The sequence below is a fragment of the Halichoerus grypus genome, chromosome 6 (genome assembly GCF_964656455.1).
Source record: "Halichoerus grypus chromosome 6, mHalGry1.hap1.1, whole genome shotgun sequence".
Lineage (NCBI taxonomy): Eukaryota > Metazoa > Chordata > Mammalia > Carnivora > Phocidae > Halichoerus > Halichoerus grypus.
Window position 1 is genome coordinate 23,432,355 of NC_135717.1, and position 16,817 is coordinate 23,449,171.

At 46.5% G+C, this 16,817-nt stretch overlaps 1 protein-coding gene across 2 annotated transcripts; it reads left to right on the forward strand.

The window, feature by feature from the left end:
• Positions 1-510: 510 nt before the first annotated feature.
• On the forward strand, positions 511-16,552 carry CRYM (crystallin mu). 2 transcript variants are annotated; one of them, XR_004915909.2, is made up of 8 exons: positions 511-794; positions 1,494-1,647; positions 2,821-2,883; positions 7,420-7,521; positions 9,595-9,778; positions 13,183-13,304; positions 13,912-14,055; positions 16,203-16,552. XR_004915909.2 is itself a non-coding variant. In XM_036087649.2 (8 exons), exons 1-8 carry the CDS (start codon positions 625-627, stop codon positions 16,265-16,267), a joined length of 945 nt encoding a protein of 314 aa, XP_035943542.2. In that variant the 5' UTR covers positions 514-624; the 3' UTR covers positions 16,268-16,552. The 2 variants fall into 2 exon arrangements, 1 of the variants encoding a protein (XP_035943542.2); XM_036087649.2 differs by having other exon boundaries at positions 514-794; positions 13,971-14,055.
• Positions 16,553-16,817: the final 265 nt, after the last annotated feature.

Here is a 16,817-nt window from a genome sequence, read left to right on the forward strand (position 1 = left end):
CCCCCTTTTTAAAAGGTGAAGGTTAGTTGAGTTAGCCCAAAAGAAAATTGTGCACTTAAAGCAGTCAATAGTCTGGGATCTGGAGGTGGGAGTGGGAGTAGGAGGGAGGTTGGGATAAGGGACTCCAGGTAGGGACAGAACTGAAAAGAAATGATTTTTTAAATAACTATCTCCTTTCATCTAAGATCTCCTAGCAGCAGGTAATAATTTAAGAAAAAGGGAGCCCCCGCCACCATTTGCCCTCCGCCTCCTCTTTCCCGAAGAGGACGACTTGGGGGTGGGGGGAGAGTGAGGGTGGCGGCGCCTAAGCCCTTTGCAAGGAACGTGACTACAGCTAATTATAGGAATTGTGAAAGTGGACCCAAGAATACTAACTCCCAGCCCACCGCCTGCACTGCGATTCTGGGGAATCCATAGCTGGAGGGGACCCAGCTCTACCTCCCGAGGCCGGCGGGGGGACGGGGCGGGGGGGGGGGGCGCGGTTGGCGGAGACCAGCGTTGCTCCGCCCCCGAAGCTGGGCGGTGACCAGTAGGCGGCTCCGCGGCGCGGCGCGCTCATATAGGGCGCAGCCCGGGGAACTCGGAGCGCTGTGCCCTAGCTGAAATTAGAAGGTCGGTGGCGAGATGAGCCGGGCGCCAGCGTTCCTGAGCGCAGCCGAGGTGCAGGAGCACCTTCGCAGCTCCAGCCTCCTCATCCCGCCGCTGGAGGCGGCTCTGGCCAACTTCTCCAGCGGCCCCGACGGAGGGGTCATGCAGCCGGTGCGCACCGTGGTGCCGGTGGCCAAGCACAGGGGGTGAGTGGGGAAGGCCGGGGCTAGGGGCTGGAGAAACTGGGAAGATGGAACGGGAGGCGTGCGAAGGGAAGCGGCGGGAGAAAGGAAGAGAGGGCTTGCCTAATCATTGTTGGTTACAGCTGCCACCTAATATTTGCGCTAGCCACTGCGTCAGTGGACGCTTTACGGGCATTTATCTTGTTTAGTTCAACACATTCTCCGGAATAGGTAGGTTCTGATGCAGTCGTTTTACTGATGGGGACAATTGAGACTCAGAGAGGTTAAGTGACTTACCCAAGGTGACATAGCTAGTTAGTGGCAGAACTAGGATGGTTTTTCTCATCCAGAGCCAGATTCTTTTTTTTTTTTTTTAATTTTTTTAAGATTTTATTTACTTATTTGTCAGAGAGAGAGAGCACAAGCAAAGGGAGAAGCAGGCTTCCCGCTGAGCAGGGAGCCCGATGCGGGACTCGATCCAGGGACTCCAGGATCATGACCTGAGCCGAAGGCAGTCGTTTAACCAACTGAGCCACCCAGGCGCCCCTGGAGCCAGATTCTTGAACCTACTCTGCATACTGTCTAAAGGAAGGGCAGAGGAATGGGGGGAGGGACGACAGTAGGGCAGTGACAGAGGAAAGAGAAAGGAAGGTATATGGGGACTTGACAGGACACCCCAGTATTGGTAGGAAGGAGTTGAAGCTACTCCCTCTCTCCCTGTAGTTTCCTGGGGGTCATGCCGGCCTACAGTGCTGCGGAGGACGCCCTGACCACCAAGTTGGTCACCTTCTACGAGGGCCACAGCACCGCCTCCACGGTCCCCTCCCACCAGGCCACTGTGCTGCTCTTTGAGCCCAGCAATGGCTCCCTTCTGGCGGTGAGCGAACTCCCTGCCCTGGGGTGAAATGGGGCCCCTGGGCCCAGAGCTAGCCTCGGAAGTTAGTTCTCTGAGAGAGCTGGGTGGAGTTTTGATTGTAACCGCATGTGCCTCTGTCTGAGTGATGTGATGTCTCTGGATACCAGCAACGGTGAAGGTTATCTGTGACCATGTATCTGTTTCTAGGACTGCCTGAAGATGCATAATCCAGCCCCAGAGCCCACTGCTGCTTCAAGTGTGTGACAGACAGTGTGGAAGTAATAATCTCATCATTCTTGTAGATGCTCTTGTCCTGCACTGGTTACTCCAATATACAGTTTGATCAAACTCAGTAGCCAAGGAAACATTTATTTAGTGAATCTCTATAATGTGGAAGAAAAGGGGTGTCCTGTAATCCCTGGGAGTCTTCCCTGAGAGATACACAGTAACCTGTTTTAACATTTACTGATAGGATCAAAATAGAGCAGTAGCCCATTTAGGGAGCACTTTGTATGTGTCAGGCGTGGTTCTGAACGCTTCACATGTATTAACTCTCCTAATATGTAGAACCACTCTGTGAGGTAAGTAGTAGAATTTGCCCCCATTTTATAGATGAGGAAACTGAGTCATAGAGCAACGATGCCCATCTTCCCCAGGTTTACATAACTAATAAGTGGCACGGCTGGATTTCAGACCTACTCAGCGTAAGTCCATGCTCTCTGGAGACTATGTCTACTACCTTTCTAACTGCCACTTACTGAGCACTTACCATGTGCCAAGGAAGAGAAATTGATCTCAGTTATGACAACATTCCTCTATGGGAGTTTTTAATTCACACACACCCCCCTCCCAATTTCTGTTGAGGTCCCTGAGGCTCAGAGTAGTTGAGCCACTTCGCTTGAGGTCACACAGCTGGTTTGTGAAAGGCCCAGGGAACCATTGCTAGACCTGACTAACTATGGAAGTTGTACTCTTTACTCATGTGCTCTGTGCCCTCTACCCTGCAAGCTGGCTCTGAGACCAGGCAGTTGAGTTGTTATCAGGGACAATCTCCTTCATTCCACCCAAACCTCCTCTGGATCTTTAAATCCTCCTCCCCTGAATTTCAGGCTCCCCAGGGAACCTGGCTGTCTACATTACACTTCAGTAGTGGTTAGGAGTGCCCCTTGCTCACTGTCTCTCTTTTCCTCCAAGGTCATGGATGGAAATGTCATAACTGCAAAGAGAACAGCCGCGGTTTCTGCCATCGCCACCAAGGTAAGACTAGTGCCAGGCTGTACTGTGAAGGTTTGCTGGAGAGTAGGATTGGGTGTCTCCAGCTCGAAAGCCTAAGGGAGATGTGAGGAACTTATTTTGGTGTTCCTTTGGACATAGCTGGAACTCTATATGGCAAATATGGGATGTCAGGTGAGCACAGTGATTCATGAAATTATTAGCTACCATTTAATGAGCACTACTAGACTCTAGGTACCCTACATAAAATATTCCCGATCTTCACATCAACCTTGCAAAGTAGATATGATTATCTCCATTTGCCAGGTTTAGCGAATGTGGCTCAGAGAGGTTAGGTGAGTTGCCCAAGATCACACAGCTACTAAGTGGCAGAGCAAGAATTTAAAATTTGACATCTATGACTCCCAGGACTGCTTTGTGGCCCCTGTACTACACTGTGGTACACAGTGTGGTTGCCCCATAGGCCAAAGCCAAGAAGCCGAGGGGGAGCTGAAGAGATCTGAGCAGACTCATGTATTCATTGAGCTAGTACTGCTTGAGATCCTAGCACGTGTCGGGCCCTGTTCTAAACATCAGGGATATGGCAGTGTACAAAACGGACACGGGAGGTGAGACAATAAACAACATGAAAAGTTTGATTTGCCAAGAAAATAATGAACCAACAACAAATCCCTTTTGAGTTTAATAATATACTAGGATTTGCTTTAAAAAAAAAAAAACCCACTACCAGCAGAAAACAGATAGTGTGCTGGATGAAAATAAAGCAGAATCAAGAATATTGGGGAGGGGTGACATCCCAAATTATTCAGGGAGGACCTCACCCACCCAGAAGGTGACATTTGAGAAAAGACTGAAGGAATAGAGTGAGTGAAGAGGGGAGGGGGACACTCTCCAGGCGGAAGAGAAAGCAAGTGAAGGGAGTGATGAGGTTCCTAAGCAGTGTCAGGGCATCCTACAAGAAAAACAGTATTTTTAGAGGTTAGGGTTAAGAAGAGGAGGCTTGGAAAACCGGGTATCTTCACATGAAATGGAGAAGTCCAAGGTCTGCTGACACTGGTTTATGACGCCTGAGCATAAAGGAAGTGTGGGACATGGGGAGCAGCAAAGACCAGGTGTTCAGATCGTGAGAGTGTTAAGATCTTCTAAACACAGGATGGGGAGGGAAGAATGTGAGGGTTAATCTGGTAACCGTGTATAAAGGGGGCAGACTACAGTACACAGCTGGACGAACTGGTTTTTTGAATTATGTCCAGACCCAACTCAGACTGAAATGATCAAAGGACTCCTTGATGTATATATGTTCACTGGTACAGTACTGCCTTACGTTTGTTTGTAAAGGTCTTGTCAAAATAATTTCCAACCCATTGTCTTGACATGTCTTTGGGTTTCTGTGAGGAAGGCAAAGAAAGCATTATTGACCTCATTTGATGTGGGAGGAGATGGAGGCTAGTGCTTCCCTGAAGTCACGTAGCTGCGGGGTCTTCCGAGGCCGCCTGGTCTTCTTGGCCCAGGTCTGTGGTTTTCATCCCAAGCATGGCAGCACATCACCTAGGGAATATTTTTAAAAATTCAGATCCCCAAACCACGGATCTGAAATCACTGAAGGGGGAGGCCCAAGACACTAGTTATTTTTTTCAATAGTCTCTGGTTAATTCTGATGATCAACCAGGTTTGGAAATCAAACTCTTTTTTTTTTTTTTAAGATTTTTTAAAATATATTTATTTGAGAGAGAGAGAGCATGAGCAAGGTGAGGCGCGGGGGGTGAGGGGGCGGAAACAGGCTTCCCACTGAGCAGGGAGCCCAAAGCCAGGCTCAGTCCGGGGACTCCAGGATCATGACCTGAGCCAAAGGCAGATGCTTAATCAACTGAGCCACCCGGGCGCCCTGCGGAAACCAAACTCTTAGAGCATCCAGTTACACTGTACTTTTTTGCATTGATAAAAATCTGCACTCCCACAAGAGTTGAGAATCATTGAGTTGATGCTTCAGAGCTTAGGCTGAAATGTCACAGCTTTATGCCCAGGGATGCAGATGGGTTATTTCAATAAGGAACAAAGGGTCTATTATACTTTTTTGCCCTGGAACAGAGAATGTTTTCTTTTCTACCACTTCTCTTTCATTTAGCGCTTCAGGGAGGAAGATGAGACGTATAGGAAGTTTTCGGGCCTGGCAGTCACTGTAACTTCTTTGCATTTGGGTTGCACATAACCTGGGTTGAGGACTCTGACATGCTTTCTCAAGGTGACAGTATATATCAGGGTTTATCCCTGGCATGCATTTATTCAACAAATGTTTGAGTGCCCACCAGGGGCCAGGCCCAGTGCTCAGCCTGGGGCATAGAATGGTGAGCAAAACCAGGTAACAGTACCTGCCGTCATGGAACACAGAGTCTATTTGGGGAAACAGATATTAACCCAAAGTTCATACCAATAAATGTGAAACCGCAACACTGACAAATACATTGAATGCAAGAGATAAAGTGCCATGAGAGTATATAACAGGGGGTCTGTGGGATTTGGGAAGGCTTTTCCTGTGTAAAGGATATCTGAGCAGAAATTTGAAGGTTAGTAGGAATTACCTGTGCGGGACAGAAAGGAAAGTATTCTGTGAAGAGGAAAGAACCTGTCCAAAGGCCCTGTGGTTGATGGAAGCACATGTGCTTGGGAATCTGCAAAGAAGATGAGAGGCTGAAGGACAGGAAATGTAGGGGAGCAGGGGAGCATGGCCTGAGAGGGGGCTGGAGAGATGGCAAGGCGAGACTGATGCAGTGCTATTCATTAGCAAATGCAGATGAAAAACACACTTTCAAACTTGACCGTAAGAAACCTAGCAGATTCATATACATGTTTTTAATTATCTGCAATGGGAAAAGAATGAAATGCCACTGGTGCTGTTATTTTTTTAAATAAATCTTATAAATGTTACACTCTTTAGAGAAAGGGATGTCAATGGTAACCTTATTACCGAGGCAATAAATGATCAAGACAACCAATCAGAGTTAGAGATTTAGTTTCAGAAGCTAAAGGTTACTTTTACAGGACACTGCAACAATTTCTGGAACCCACTTATACTTCTAAGAATAGATTCATATTAACTGAGAACAGAAAAACAAATTGATTTAATTAAGGAAAAATCATCTAATTCTCCTTGTTGCATAAGAGCATAAGATTGAGAGTTGTGTGGATATTGTAATTCCGAAAACTTTTCAAGTCAGATAACTTTAAACGATATTTTATGGCACAAAATGGTATCTCCCCTTCTGCAGCTAAAGGTGAGATGAACATCTGCTCATATTTCTGAGACTCCGTTTTGCTAGTAATTAATAATTCAAGAGACCTTCACTTTTAAGATTACATTCCAGAAATGCTGTAATTAACATTGTAAGAAAGAATAGGCCCAAGGAACTCAAATTTTACTAAATGAAATAGAGAAAGGGCAAAAGAGGGTCTTATTTAATATGGATGGCTTGAGGGGCAAGTGATATTCTCTATACCAGTGGTTCTCAATGCAGAATGATTTTGCCTCCTGCCCCAAGGACATTTAGGCATGCGAGACATTTTTGGTTGTCACAACTAGGGGAGGTAGGGGATGCTGCATCTAATGGATAGAGGCCAGGGATGCTGCTAAACATCCTGTAATGCACAGGACGACCCACCCACCCACCCCGGCCAACAAAGAATTATCCAGCCCAAATGTCAGTTGTGCTGAGGTTTAGGAACCTCACTTTATTTCTTATACGTAATAGTAGATATGTGCCAAATCTGTGCACATGAGACTCTCTCTGTCCTCATGGGCTTACAGACCAGGACAAGAAAATGAATCTGTAAACCAATATGCGCTGTCAAGTGGCGACTTGTCCCAGGGAGGTCAGAATGACTTCACTGGAGAGGCGACACTTGATAGGAGTTGATCATAAATCCCACTCCCAAACACAGACACACATACGTCCTCAGCAAGCCCCACAAATGCCAACTCTACATTCCTCTCTACAGGAAGATGGAGGCTGAGAAAGGGTCAGCAGTGGGCTCAGAAAAATACAGCTGAGAACCTTGAGTCACAAGGGCCCATGGAGTCTAGGTAGCTCTTGGAAGTAACTCAGGGCTCTGAGAAGTGGGTGGGGCTTCCCATGCCCCATGGGGCAGCACAGGAGAAAGAATGTGGGCTTTGGAGAATGAGAGATATGGTTTGGAGCCCCAAGGTGCCAATTTCATAGTTGTAGGACTCTGAGCAAGTTACTTAACCTCTCTGGACCCCAATTTCTTCATCTGGAGGAAGAGGATAAATGTCGGAGTGCCTAGCTCACAGGGTCATTGGCTGCTCTAAATGTGATCATGAGGGTAAAGCATTGGCATATATGAGATGCTCAGTGAAGGCTCCTTCCTCCTTTCCACACTCCAGAGAGGGAAAATTGAAACACAAAATGCCATCTCCTTCATTGCCCAAGAGACAGTGAGGGAGCTGGAGATAGGGCGGAAGGCTCCTGATATTCAAACTGTATCTATCCTTCACCTGGCCATTGTTTCTCCCTTGACCTTCGCCACCTCGCTTCTCTCCAATAGTTTTTGAAACCACCCAGCAGTGAGGTGTTGTGCATCCTTGGGGCTGGGGTCCAGGCCTACAGCCACTATGAGGTCTTCACAGAGCAGTTCTCCTTTAAGGAGGTAAGTCCAGGGAAGGTTGGGGGAGAAGAGGGGAGGGAGCAGTCGGGGCCTTTATCTCCTCTCCTTCACTGCGACTCGGGCTATTCTGAAATAGTTAGGTCGAGAGTCTGATCTAGACCACTCTTTTAATGACTTGCCCGGAAGTCCCGTTGGAGGCGAAGAGACCTGAATCACCTGTCTCCAGTTTCTCCATTCCTAGGGTATGCCAGAGGATACAGCAAGCTCATGCAGTTAAAGGATTATATTATATCCATTATATACATTCAGTTTTCCTTTCGGTCCCTCTCTGTGCTTCTCTGAGGAGAATCTGGGAGTCTTTAGGTATTCATGGGTATCGACCCACAAACTGAGAATGAGGCCTAGAGGGCAAGAGACCACAGCACCCTACTTCCACAGCCCAGATGTTGGTCCACTTTTCCCCAGTCATGCCTCCCACTTCTTATGGGAACGTTTGATGCTACTTTTATTTTTGTATGTGTGTGAGAGGGATAGGGCAGATTTAAAATATGGTATTTTTTATTTTTTATTTTTTTTAAGATTTTAGTTATTTGAGAGAGAGAGAGCACAAGTGGGAGAAGGGGCAGATGAAGAGGGAGAAGCAGACTCCCCTCTGAACAAGGATCCCCACACAGGGCTCCATCCCAGAATCCTGGGATCAGGACCTGAGCCAAAGGCAGATGCTTAACAGACTGAGCCACCCAGGCGCCCCAATATGACATTTAAAAAAAAAAGATTTACTCATTTGAGAGAGAGAGAGAACATGGGGGAGGGAGGGGCAAAGGGAGAGGGAGAGAGAGAGAATCTCAAGCAGACTCCCCGCTGAGCAAGGATTTCCCCACACAGGGCTCAATCCCACAACCCTGAGATCATGACCTGAGCCGAAATCAAGAGTTGGCGGCTCAACGGACTGAGCCACCCAGGCACCCCTTAAAATATGACTTTTTAATGATAAAAATAATACCTCTGCTTTGGCAAATATAGACTATAAGGAAGAACAAAGAAAAATGCCTTTTATCTGTTTTCAAAGATAAGCGGTTAACACTTTCCAGTCCTCTCATTAGCTTTTCATAAAGTGGTTTCCATCATGTGAGATACACCCAGTTGTCTATCCTGTCTTTTCATGAGATGTTCTAACACCATCACTTTTCAGATCACCCATTTTTTGTATCTATTTGCATAATTTTTTATCAAGAAGGGTGCTCTGGGTAACCATTCTCCTTTGATAGGGCGTACTGTATTGTTTTTTACCTTGGTTGATGAACTTAGGCATGACATTTCTGTATTTCTTACGTTTCCTTATGAGAGATTCTTTAGGCCTTGTTTTCCATTGAGGGTCAACACCCCCCGCTCCACACATGGAAGTCTGCTAAGCAAGCTAGCAAGTCCCCACCTCCTGGTGAGGCTAATGACCCGGCTCCCGCCAGCATCGGCCAGGATTCTAACTGTAGCTACTACTTTTGACTTTTTCATCCCCTGCACTATTCACTCCTCAAACCCTTCTGATCTTCAACCCCCTACATACCCTTCAGAGATCAGGTTATTCCATGCACAGCGCTGCCGTAGAATCCCACATCTGCTAGGACTCCTTTACAGAGTCCGGAACACAAAGTGAGAGCTCGATGCTGACTGTGCCCAGTTACCATGTACGTATCGTAGACATGAAAACTTAGGCTGCGTGAGGTTAAGTCATTTCAGCAGTGAGCAGTATGTGACAGAGTGAGGATTGATTCCAAACCTGTCGAGCTCCAGAACTTGCCCTGCTAATTTATAAGTTATGTAGTAGCTATTAAGCTATGGAGGCTGGGTATCCCTGGCTAGAACTGAAAAACTGCCCCCGCTTCTTGCAAGGAGAAAGGAGTAGAGAAAGGTCGTTTTCAAATATTTGGTCAGGTGTCTGCCCCGATTAATGCTGTGCCCCTGATCAAATGTTCTTTCTCCATAGGAGATGATTTAAATAACCAGAGCCCTTACCCTAGAGAGGCTCAACTTTCCCCTGGTACCCCTGGGCTTGATGAAACTTAAAGAGCCAAACAGTCATGGCACCAATGTCCCTCTTGTTACCCCCCAATGAAGGTGAGGATATGGAACCGCACCAAAGGAAATGCAGAGAAGTTTGCGGACACGGTTCAAGGGGAGGTACAGGTGTGCTCATCGGTCCAGGAGGCTGTGACAGGTGCAGATGTGATCATCACAGTCACCATGGCAACAGAGCCCATTTTGTTTGGTGAATGGGTGAAGCCAGGGGCTCACATCAATGGTAAGTAGAGTGGCTCCATGAGCATGGGTAGGTGGTGGCCAGAGTTGGCCCTAGGCTGGACCAAGTGGGTGCATCTGCAGGGCTGTTTTACCCATGCAAAATGACCAAACTTTTTAAGGTCCTCAGAAACATGTGAGCCCTGAAAAACAATATTCACTCAAAAATATGAAACAAAAGTCACAAGCCTGAAACTTGTAATAAATTTAATTAAAAGCTCTATAAAATGTAACATTATGGCAAGTGGTCAGTCACAGATAAGTTCTTAAATGTAACGAAATTTAAATCACAAAAGCCAAATGATTCATTCTTTCTTAACAATACTTAGAATTAACCCCCCCCCCCAAAAAAAAGTTTTTTAATTACAGCACAAAAGATATTCAATGTGACTTGTGGATGCTCTTTAGTATGTGTGCTCGGATGGGTGCGAATCCAAACATAAGAGTTCCTGGGGCTTCTGAAGATTCTTAAGTGGCTCTGGAGTTTACAGCAAGAACTGGTCTATATTAAATACTTACCATTGCAGGTGCTGTTCTAAATTCTTTATTTGTATTCTATCATTCAGTCCTTACAACAACCTTATGAGGTAGGAGCTATTATTATCATGACCCTCATTTTATAGGTGGGCAAACCAAGGCATGGAGAGATTAAGTGACTTGCCCAAAGTCAGAGGTTCTTAGTGGTAGAGCTGGGATTTGAACTGGGGCGATCTTACCCGCAGAGCTTGGGCTATATTATCTTACAGTAAGAAGACTGGAATCTGGTGCGTAGGGAGGCAAATACTAGGGATTTAAACATGTTATTGGTGCCCTATGTTTTAGTGACAAGCATATGATGTGATCTCAAAAGCTAAGAATTCTGTACACACTGGCAGATGAGCAGGCAGGAGCCAAGTGTCATGATTACGCATCTAATCACAAATGTGTACTGAATTCCTACCATGTGCCAGGCACTGTTCTAAGTGCTGGGCAGACCAAAGTAAGCCAGCACTCAAGGTCATTGCTTTCCTGGTACTTACATTCTAGGGAGGGGAAATAGGTAACAAACAGGTAAACAAATAGATGAACTGATGGTTCCAGCTAAAGATGAAGTTCTGTGGAGGAGACAAAAGTGTGGCACATCCCTGGAATGGGCCAAAATGAAGTGACAGTCTCAGCCCATGTGGGACTGGTGTTATGATGTGGGTCCAGGGAGTAAGTAGGCAAGAGATGGGTCAGTTCTGGCTTTATGGACAGTAACACCATTGTGGAAGGTCATCGGGAATCACGAGAAACCAGTTCTTGGTGAAACAGACAAGAGCTGAATCTTCAGCAAGACAGACTTGATTTTATTTTTTTCCAGCCTAAAGCAGCACGTATTTATTATTTTGCAGTTTCTGTGGTTTGGGGAGTCTGGGCAGGGTTCAGCTGGGTCCTCTGCTCACACAAGAGGGAAATCAAGGTGTTGTCCGTGCTTCAGTCTCATCTAGAGCCCAGAGAACCTCTTCCGGGCTCGGGTGGTTGTGGCAGATTCTTTACATTGTAGGATAAGAGTGCCTGTTTCCTGGGGGTGGTTCTCAGCTCCCAGAGGCCGCCCACGTTCCTTGTAATGTGGATGCTCCGTCTTCAAAGCCAACAACAGGGAATCTCTCACACTGTGAATCTCCAGGAAGAGCTGCCTTGATTGTGAGTCAAGGCATCTCTTCTGTTTCCCTAGCCTAAAGACAAAATTGGTTTATGTGTTTACAGAGGCATCAAATATACTTCAGGAAAGTATGTTACCAGTGAGGCTGACAGGGAAACACCAACAACAGATTTTACTTACTTTGCAACTTGGCTAAGACATAGGCCCAATTCCACCCTCACTCGCATTTCCCTCATCCTGCCCCCGCATCCCCCCTTCCCCAGCCAGGGTCTGACCCTCACCCATTCTAGCTCCCCTGAAGCAAGGCCAGGGCCCAGTCTAAGTCAGGCCCCTCCCTTTGCTGCCTGGCCCACCTCCATCTGCCCAAGTGGCCTCACACAACCCTTTGAGAACTCGCCCTGCTCAGAAGAACTGGGGCAGCGAGGGTTTGGGGGGAGACACAAGGGCAATGAGAAGAGGTGGCTTGAGAAGCTAGGGTTTTTCCCACCAGCTTATGATTTATTTACGAGCTTCATTTAGTTCATGCTTTTGTTCTATAGAACTCCCCACACAAATGACCTTCAAGAAGGACATTTTTACACCCCTCTCTTTGAAAATTAGAGTGAGGGACAACAGTGGGAGCAGGAACAAGCAGAGAAAACTGGACGCAGTGTGAGAAGGCACATAAATGCTGCCTTATGTTGGTGTAAGGCTTTATAGCGGTTTCCAAAGACTAGCTGGCCATGGCTGGATCCAACCAGCAGATGTGTTTTGTTTGGACCATAGTGTGCTCTAAAAATCGAGAAATAACACATGCAAATAGATTTCCTGCTTCTCTTTAAAAAAAAAAAAAAAAAGGAGGAAGGGGAGACTAACGGCAGCCCTGCATTCTCACATGGCCACAATTAGCCGGAGCTGAAGGATGATTGCCTTCTTGACAAGGGCCTGCTTTCTTCTGTGAACTTAGGTCTCCACCATTTCCAATGCAGTCCCTCTGACCAGCTTTGCCCCTGTCCATTAGCTTCCGGGCCCTGCAGGCATTTGGTGGCAGCCTCCACCTTATCTTATGTGCCAGGAGGCATGATTCCTTGGATTCATCATTATGCCCCGGGCTCTCAGCAAAGGATGTGAAATCTCGGGGCCAGGATGGAGCCAGTTTCCTCTTTATCGGGGCTTCTCCATGAACCTGGCGCTGGGCTCTTTTGTCATGAGTTACCAGAGAAATGGTTGGGGGTGAGGAATGAGAATGATTCAAGAGCAAGCAGATCAGCAGAAGATGGAGGAGCATGGGGTAGGAATAAGCTGTAGGTGAAGTCTCTGTTTCAGGGTTCTCATAAAGAAGTCGCTGCCCCGGATAAATGGAAGAGGCGTGAAAGGCAGGGCTCCCTCTGCACTTATCAGATACAGAACCATGGCAAGCACCTTCACTTCTTTGAACCTCTGTGTGTGCATCTTTTAAGTGAGAATCAGACACGAAGCGTACTTGTGAGGACTATAAATAATATGTGTGAAACATCCCACGGCTAGTAGACAACCAATAAATGAATGCTAAGTTACCTCAAAATCTTTTAGAAAGATCGTGATATGAAATGCAAAAAAAAAAAAAAAAAGGCAGGCATTCTTACTGATGAGTGTTCATTCTTGCTGATTGGAAGGGGTTGGCATGGGGAAATGGGGCATCCCAAATCTGAATGTTCCCGTGTCCTAGGTCACCTCCTTTCCCCCCACCCCTCTTCCATTCGTTGGCATGTGTAGTGTCCCTTGCCACTGTTTCCGGGCTCACGGTCTGTTCTGCTGTCTCTTAGCCATCGGGGCCAGCAGACCCGACTGGAGAGAGCTGGACGACGAGCTGATGAAACAGGCTGTGCTTTATGTGGACTCCCAGGAGGCCGCCCTGAAAGAGTCCGGAGATGTCCTGTTGTCAGGGGTGAGCACCTCCTCCTAGCGGACTGCTGCCCAGCTGGCCTCACAGGGATCCCAGGGTTTCATTAACCTCCCCTTCCATTGGACTTCTCCAGACCTCGGTCACCCCCACCTCATTGGGGGGGGGGAGGTGACAGCTCCTAAAACATCTCTCAACCCTTTCTGATCCCCTTCTGAAGTAATGTGGCCACTGTGGTATTGACATGTGTTTTCCTGTCGCCCTTGCCTGGAGAGAGCAGCTTGATGGACTTTTCCGTCAGACTGAGCTGTCCTATAAGGCAGGAAGATTGGGAGATAAGCGCCTGCATACCTTTGCAATGTGGCCAACAAGATAGGACTGGGGTTGGCCACTTTCTGGCCTCATTCTTTTGTAATCAGAGCATAGGAGCAAGAAGAGGGCTGCCAAATTGAGTGTTTAGATAAGAACAGGCTGATTTTCTCACTGACACACTGTCTTGGCTAGACATTCCGCCAGCCACAAACTTATATCTCTACATTCATGGTATCATAAAGGCAGATGCTATGCAAAATGGGGTAGCCAGTTTACACATGGTCTTTTTGTCAAGTTTCTCCCTTACCCAGTTGTGGGTGCCCTCCCTGCCTTCCCTCAGAAGCTGGCTGGAGTGGACATGGGCTCCATGGCCTGGGTCAGTGTGTGTTCGTTTCACAGGCTGAGATCTTCGCTGAGCTGGGAGAAGTGGTGAAGGGAGTGAAGCCAGCGCATTGTGACAAGACCACGGTGTTCAAGTCTTTGGGTAAGGACTCTAGCTCCCAGAGCATACATCCAGCCAGAGTACAGGGCAGGTTTGCCCACTGGCGGAAAGAGGAATGAGTCACCCGACTCCATAGCTGAGTCATGAAATCCGTCATTTGGGTCAGTTATTTACATATCTTAGAATAGTGGGTAAGCCCGTGAACTCTGGAACTGGGCGGTCCTGGGCTGGCTTTCCTTCTCTGCTACTCCCTGGACATGCATCCTTGGGCAAGGGACCTCACCTGTCTAAGCCACGGTCTCTTCACTGCCTGTTACCTCCAGTGTTTATGAGAATTCAGTGATGTGTGTGTAAAAGGATTTGCACATAGCAAGTGTCAGCAGTAAACCATTTAGACTTAATGAAAGGCAGAAAAATCAAATAAGATTAAAAACAGAGAGGGAGACAAACCATAAGAGACTGTTAATCATAAGAAACAAACTGAGGGTTGCTGGAGGGGTGGGGGCGGATGGGGTAACTGGGTGATGGGCATTAAGGAGGGCATCTGGTATAATGAGCACTGGGTGTTATATAAGACTGATGAATCACTAAACTCTACTCCTGAAGTTAATAATATACTAGGTAGTTAACTAATTTGAATTTAAATAAAACCAAAAAAATAATAATAAAATAAGTGAAAGAAGAAGGTATCCTTCAGAGGTGGGGGTGGAGGATAAAGTTGTTACAAGACAGGGAGCTTAAGGGAAATGGAAGGGAGACCCACTGGAAGAGACCCACACACGAAGTACAACCTGAGACCTCTTTTTTTCCGTCCTTCCCCACCCTCCTACTTGCTGATTTGAGAAGGGCTGCCATGGGGAGCCCTCTTGCCACCAGAGTTGTGCAGGCAGAAGCCCAACCAAGGACGGGCTCCCAGTGGTGGGTCTGCCCCTCAGCCCCACCAGATCTAAGGAAATGGACACACATGGTAACGAGCTGATAGTCAGCTGTCACACCTAAAATATTGAAATTCTCCCAAACTGGTTGATAAATAGTTGCTTCCCTGAGCCCCTCAGAAATGTCTTCTGCCCCGCTCTCAAGATCTTCCCTATTTCCTATGATCAAGCACCCAAAGCTTTAATGCTTGGCAAAACATTAAGAGTGCTCTGGCCACCTAGCATCCATGTCAGTCAGTCAGTATCCATGCCTTGCCGGCTTTTAAATATTTTAAAAATCTCTCATGCACAGAGAGACAGGCCAAAGCAGGATAAACTTTACCCAGTGCCTGGTTCAAAGACATTATACTGATCCAGTTGTGACAGAAAGTTTCAGAGTTCAGAGCAGATCAGAAGTCAGCAACCCCTTCAGGAGACAAACACTACAGGTCTGCTCTACCCTTTTTGAGCAATGTTTGTTTTCTTGCTTTGGGGATTGTTTTACTGGCACATCTTTTCATCTAGCAGATGCATATTAAACACCTATTATGTATCAGACTCTACCGGGTGCACTGGTGGCTACGAAAATTAATAAAAATCAGCCCCTATCCTTTGAGAACATACACCCACTTGAGGTTAAGTTATGTATCCCAAACAAGACAGGTGGGGTTGCTGAAGGATGCACGGTTTGGACTAGACCAAGGGTCCACAAATGATAGCCTGTGGGCCGTACTAAGCCCACCACCTCTTTTTGTCCTGCCTTCAAACTAGGAATGGTTTCTAATGAAATGACTGGGGAAAAAAAAAAGAATAAGAATATTTTATGACAGATGAAAATTATATAAAATTCAAACTTCAGTGTCCATAAAGAAAATTTTATTGGAACGTGGCCAGGCTCATTTGTTTACCTATCGTGTAGGACTGCTTTTGCAGTACAATGGCAGAGTTAATTGCAAGAGACCATAGGGCCTGCAAAGCCTAAATATTTACCATCTGGCCCTTTACAGAAAGTTTTCTGACCCCTGAACTAAACTTTGAAGGACACTTAAAAAAATGTGTTTGGTGGGCATTGCTCACTTAGCATCTTTTCCCTGCCTCACCCTCTCCCATCACAGACCTTCCAAGCCTAAGCTCACCTCTGGATATCAGTCCATGTTACCCCCATGAGCATTAGCAACACGGACCATGTATTGGGAAACTGCCAATCACAGGGCCTGGGCTATTCCAGGAAAAGTTGTTCTGACAAAAAGTGAGCCACATTTCTGTCCGTTCCAGGAATGGCGGTGGAAGACATGGTTGCAGCCAAACTAGTGTATGATTCCTGGTCGTCTGGTAAATAAAACGAAGGAACTTTGCATTGAGGTAGAAGCTACAGCTCAAGGGATGTTGTTACCAGCTGTCTTGCAATTTCTAGATCAAATGAGGGAGCCCAGTGCCTAGTGAGCTATAGTTTTGAGCTTATTGTGTCTTACCTTAAACAATGAGATCCCCATTTGTGTGTGTAGTTGGAAAGCAAAACTAGGTGGCCATTTCTTCTGTTTCACCCGATTATAGTAATACTCCCTTTCCCCTGTATTTCACTGCATTTTGTAATTCCTTGAAATAAAGCATTTTCCCATTCTGCAGTTCTTGCTTTGGTCATTTCTGTGCTTCATGGCAAAGAAAGTGAGGGGAGCATGTGCTTCCATTCACTCCCTGGGGGGAGTTTCAAGGACTATAATTAAATTTATTTCTATTTTTTTAATTAGCATACAATTCATGTACCATAAAATTTACGAGTTTAAAGTACACAATTCAATGCTTTTTAGCATGTTTACAGGGTGCAACCATTACCACTCTGTAGTTCCAGAACATTTCATCACCCCCAAAGAGAACCCTGGTACTCATTAG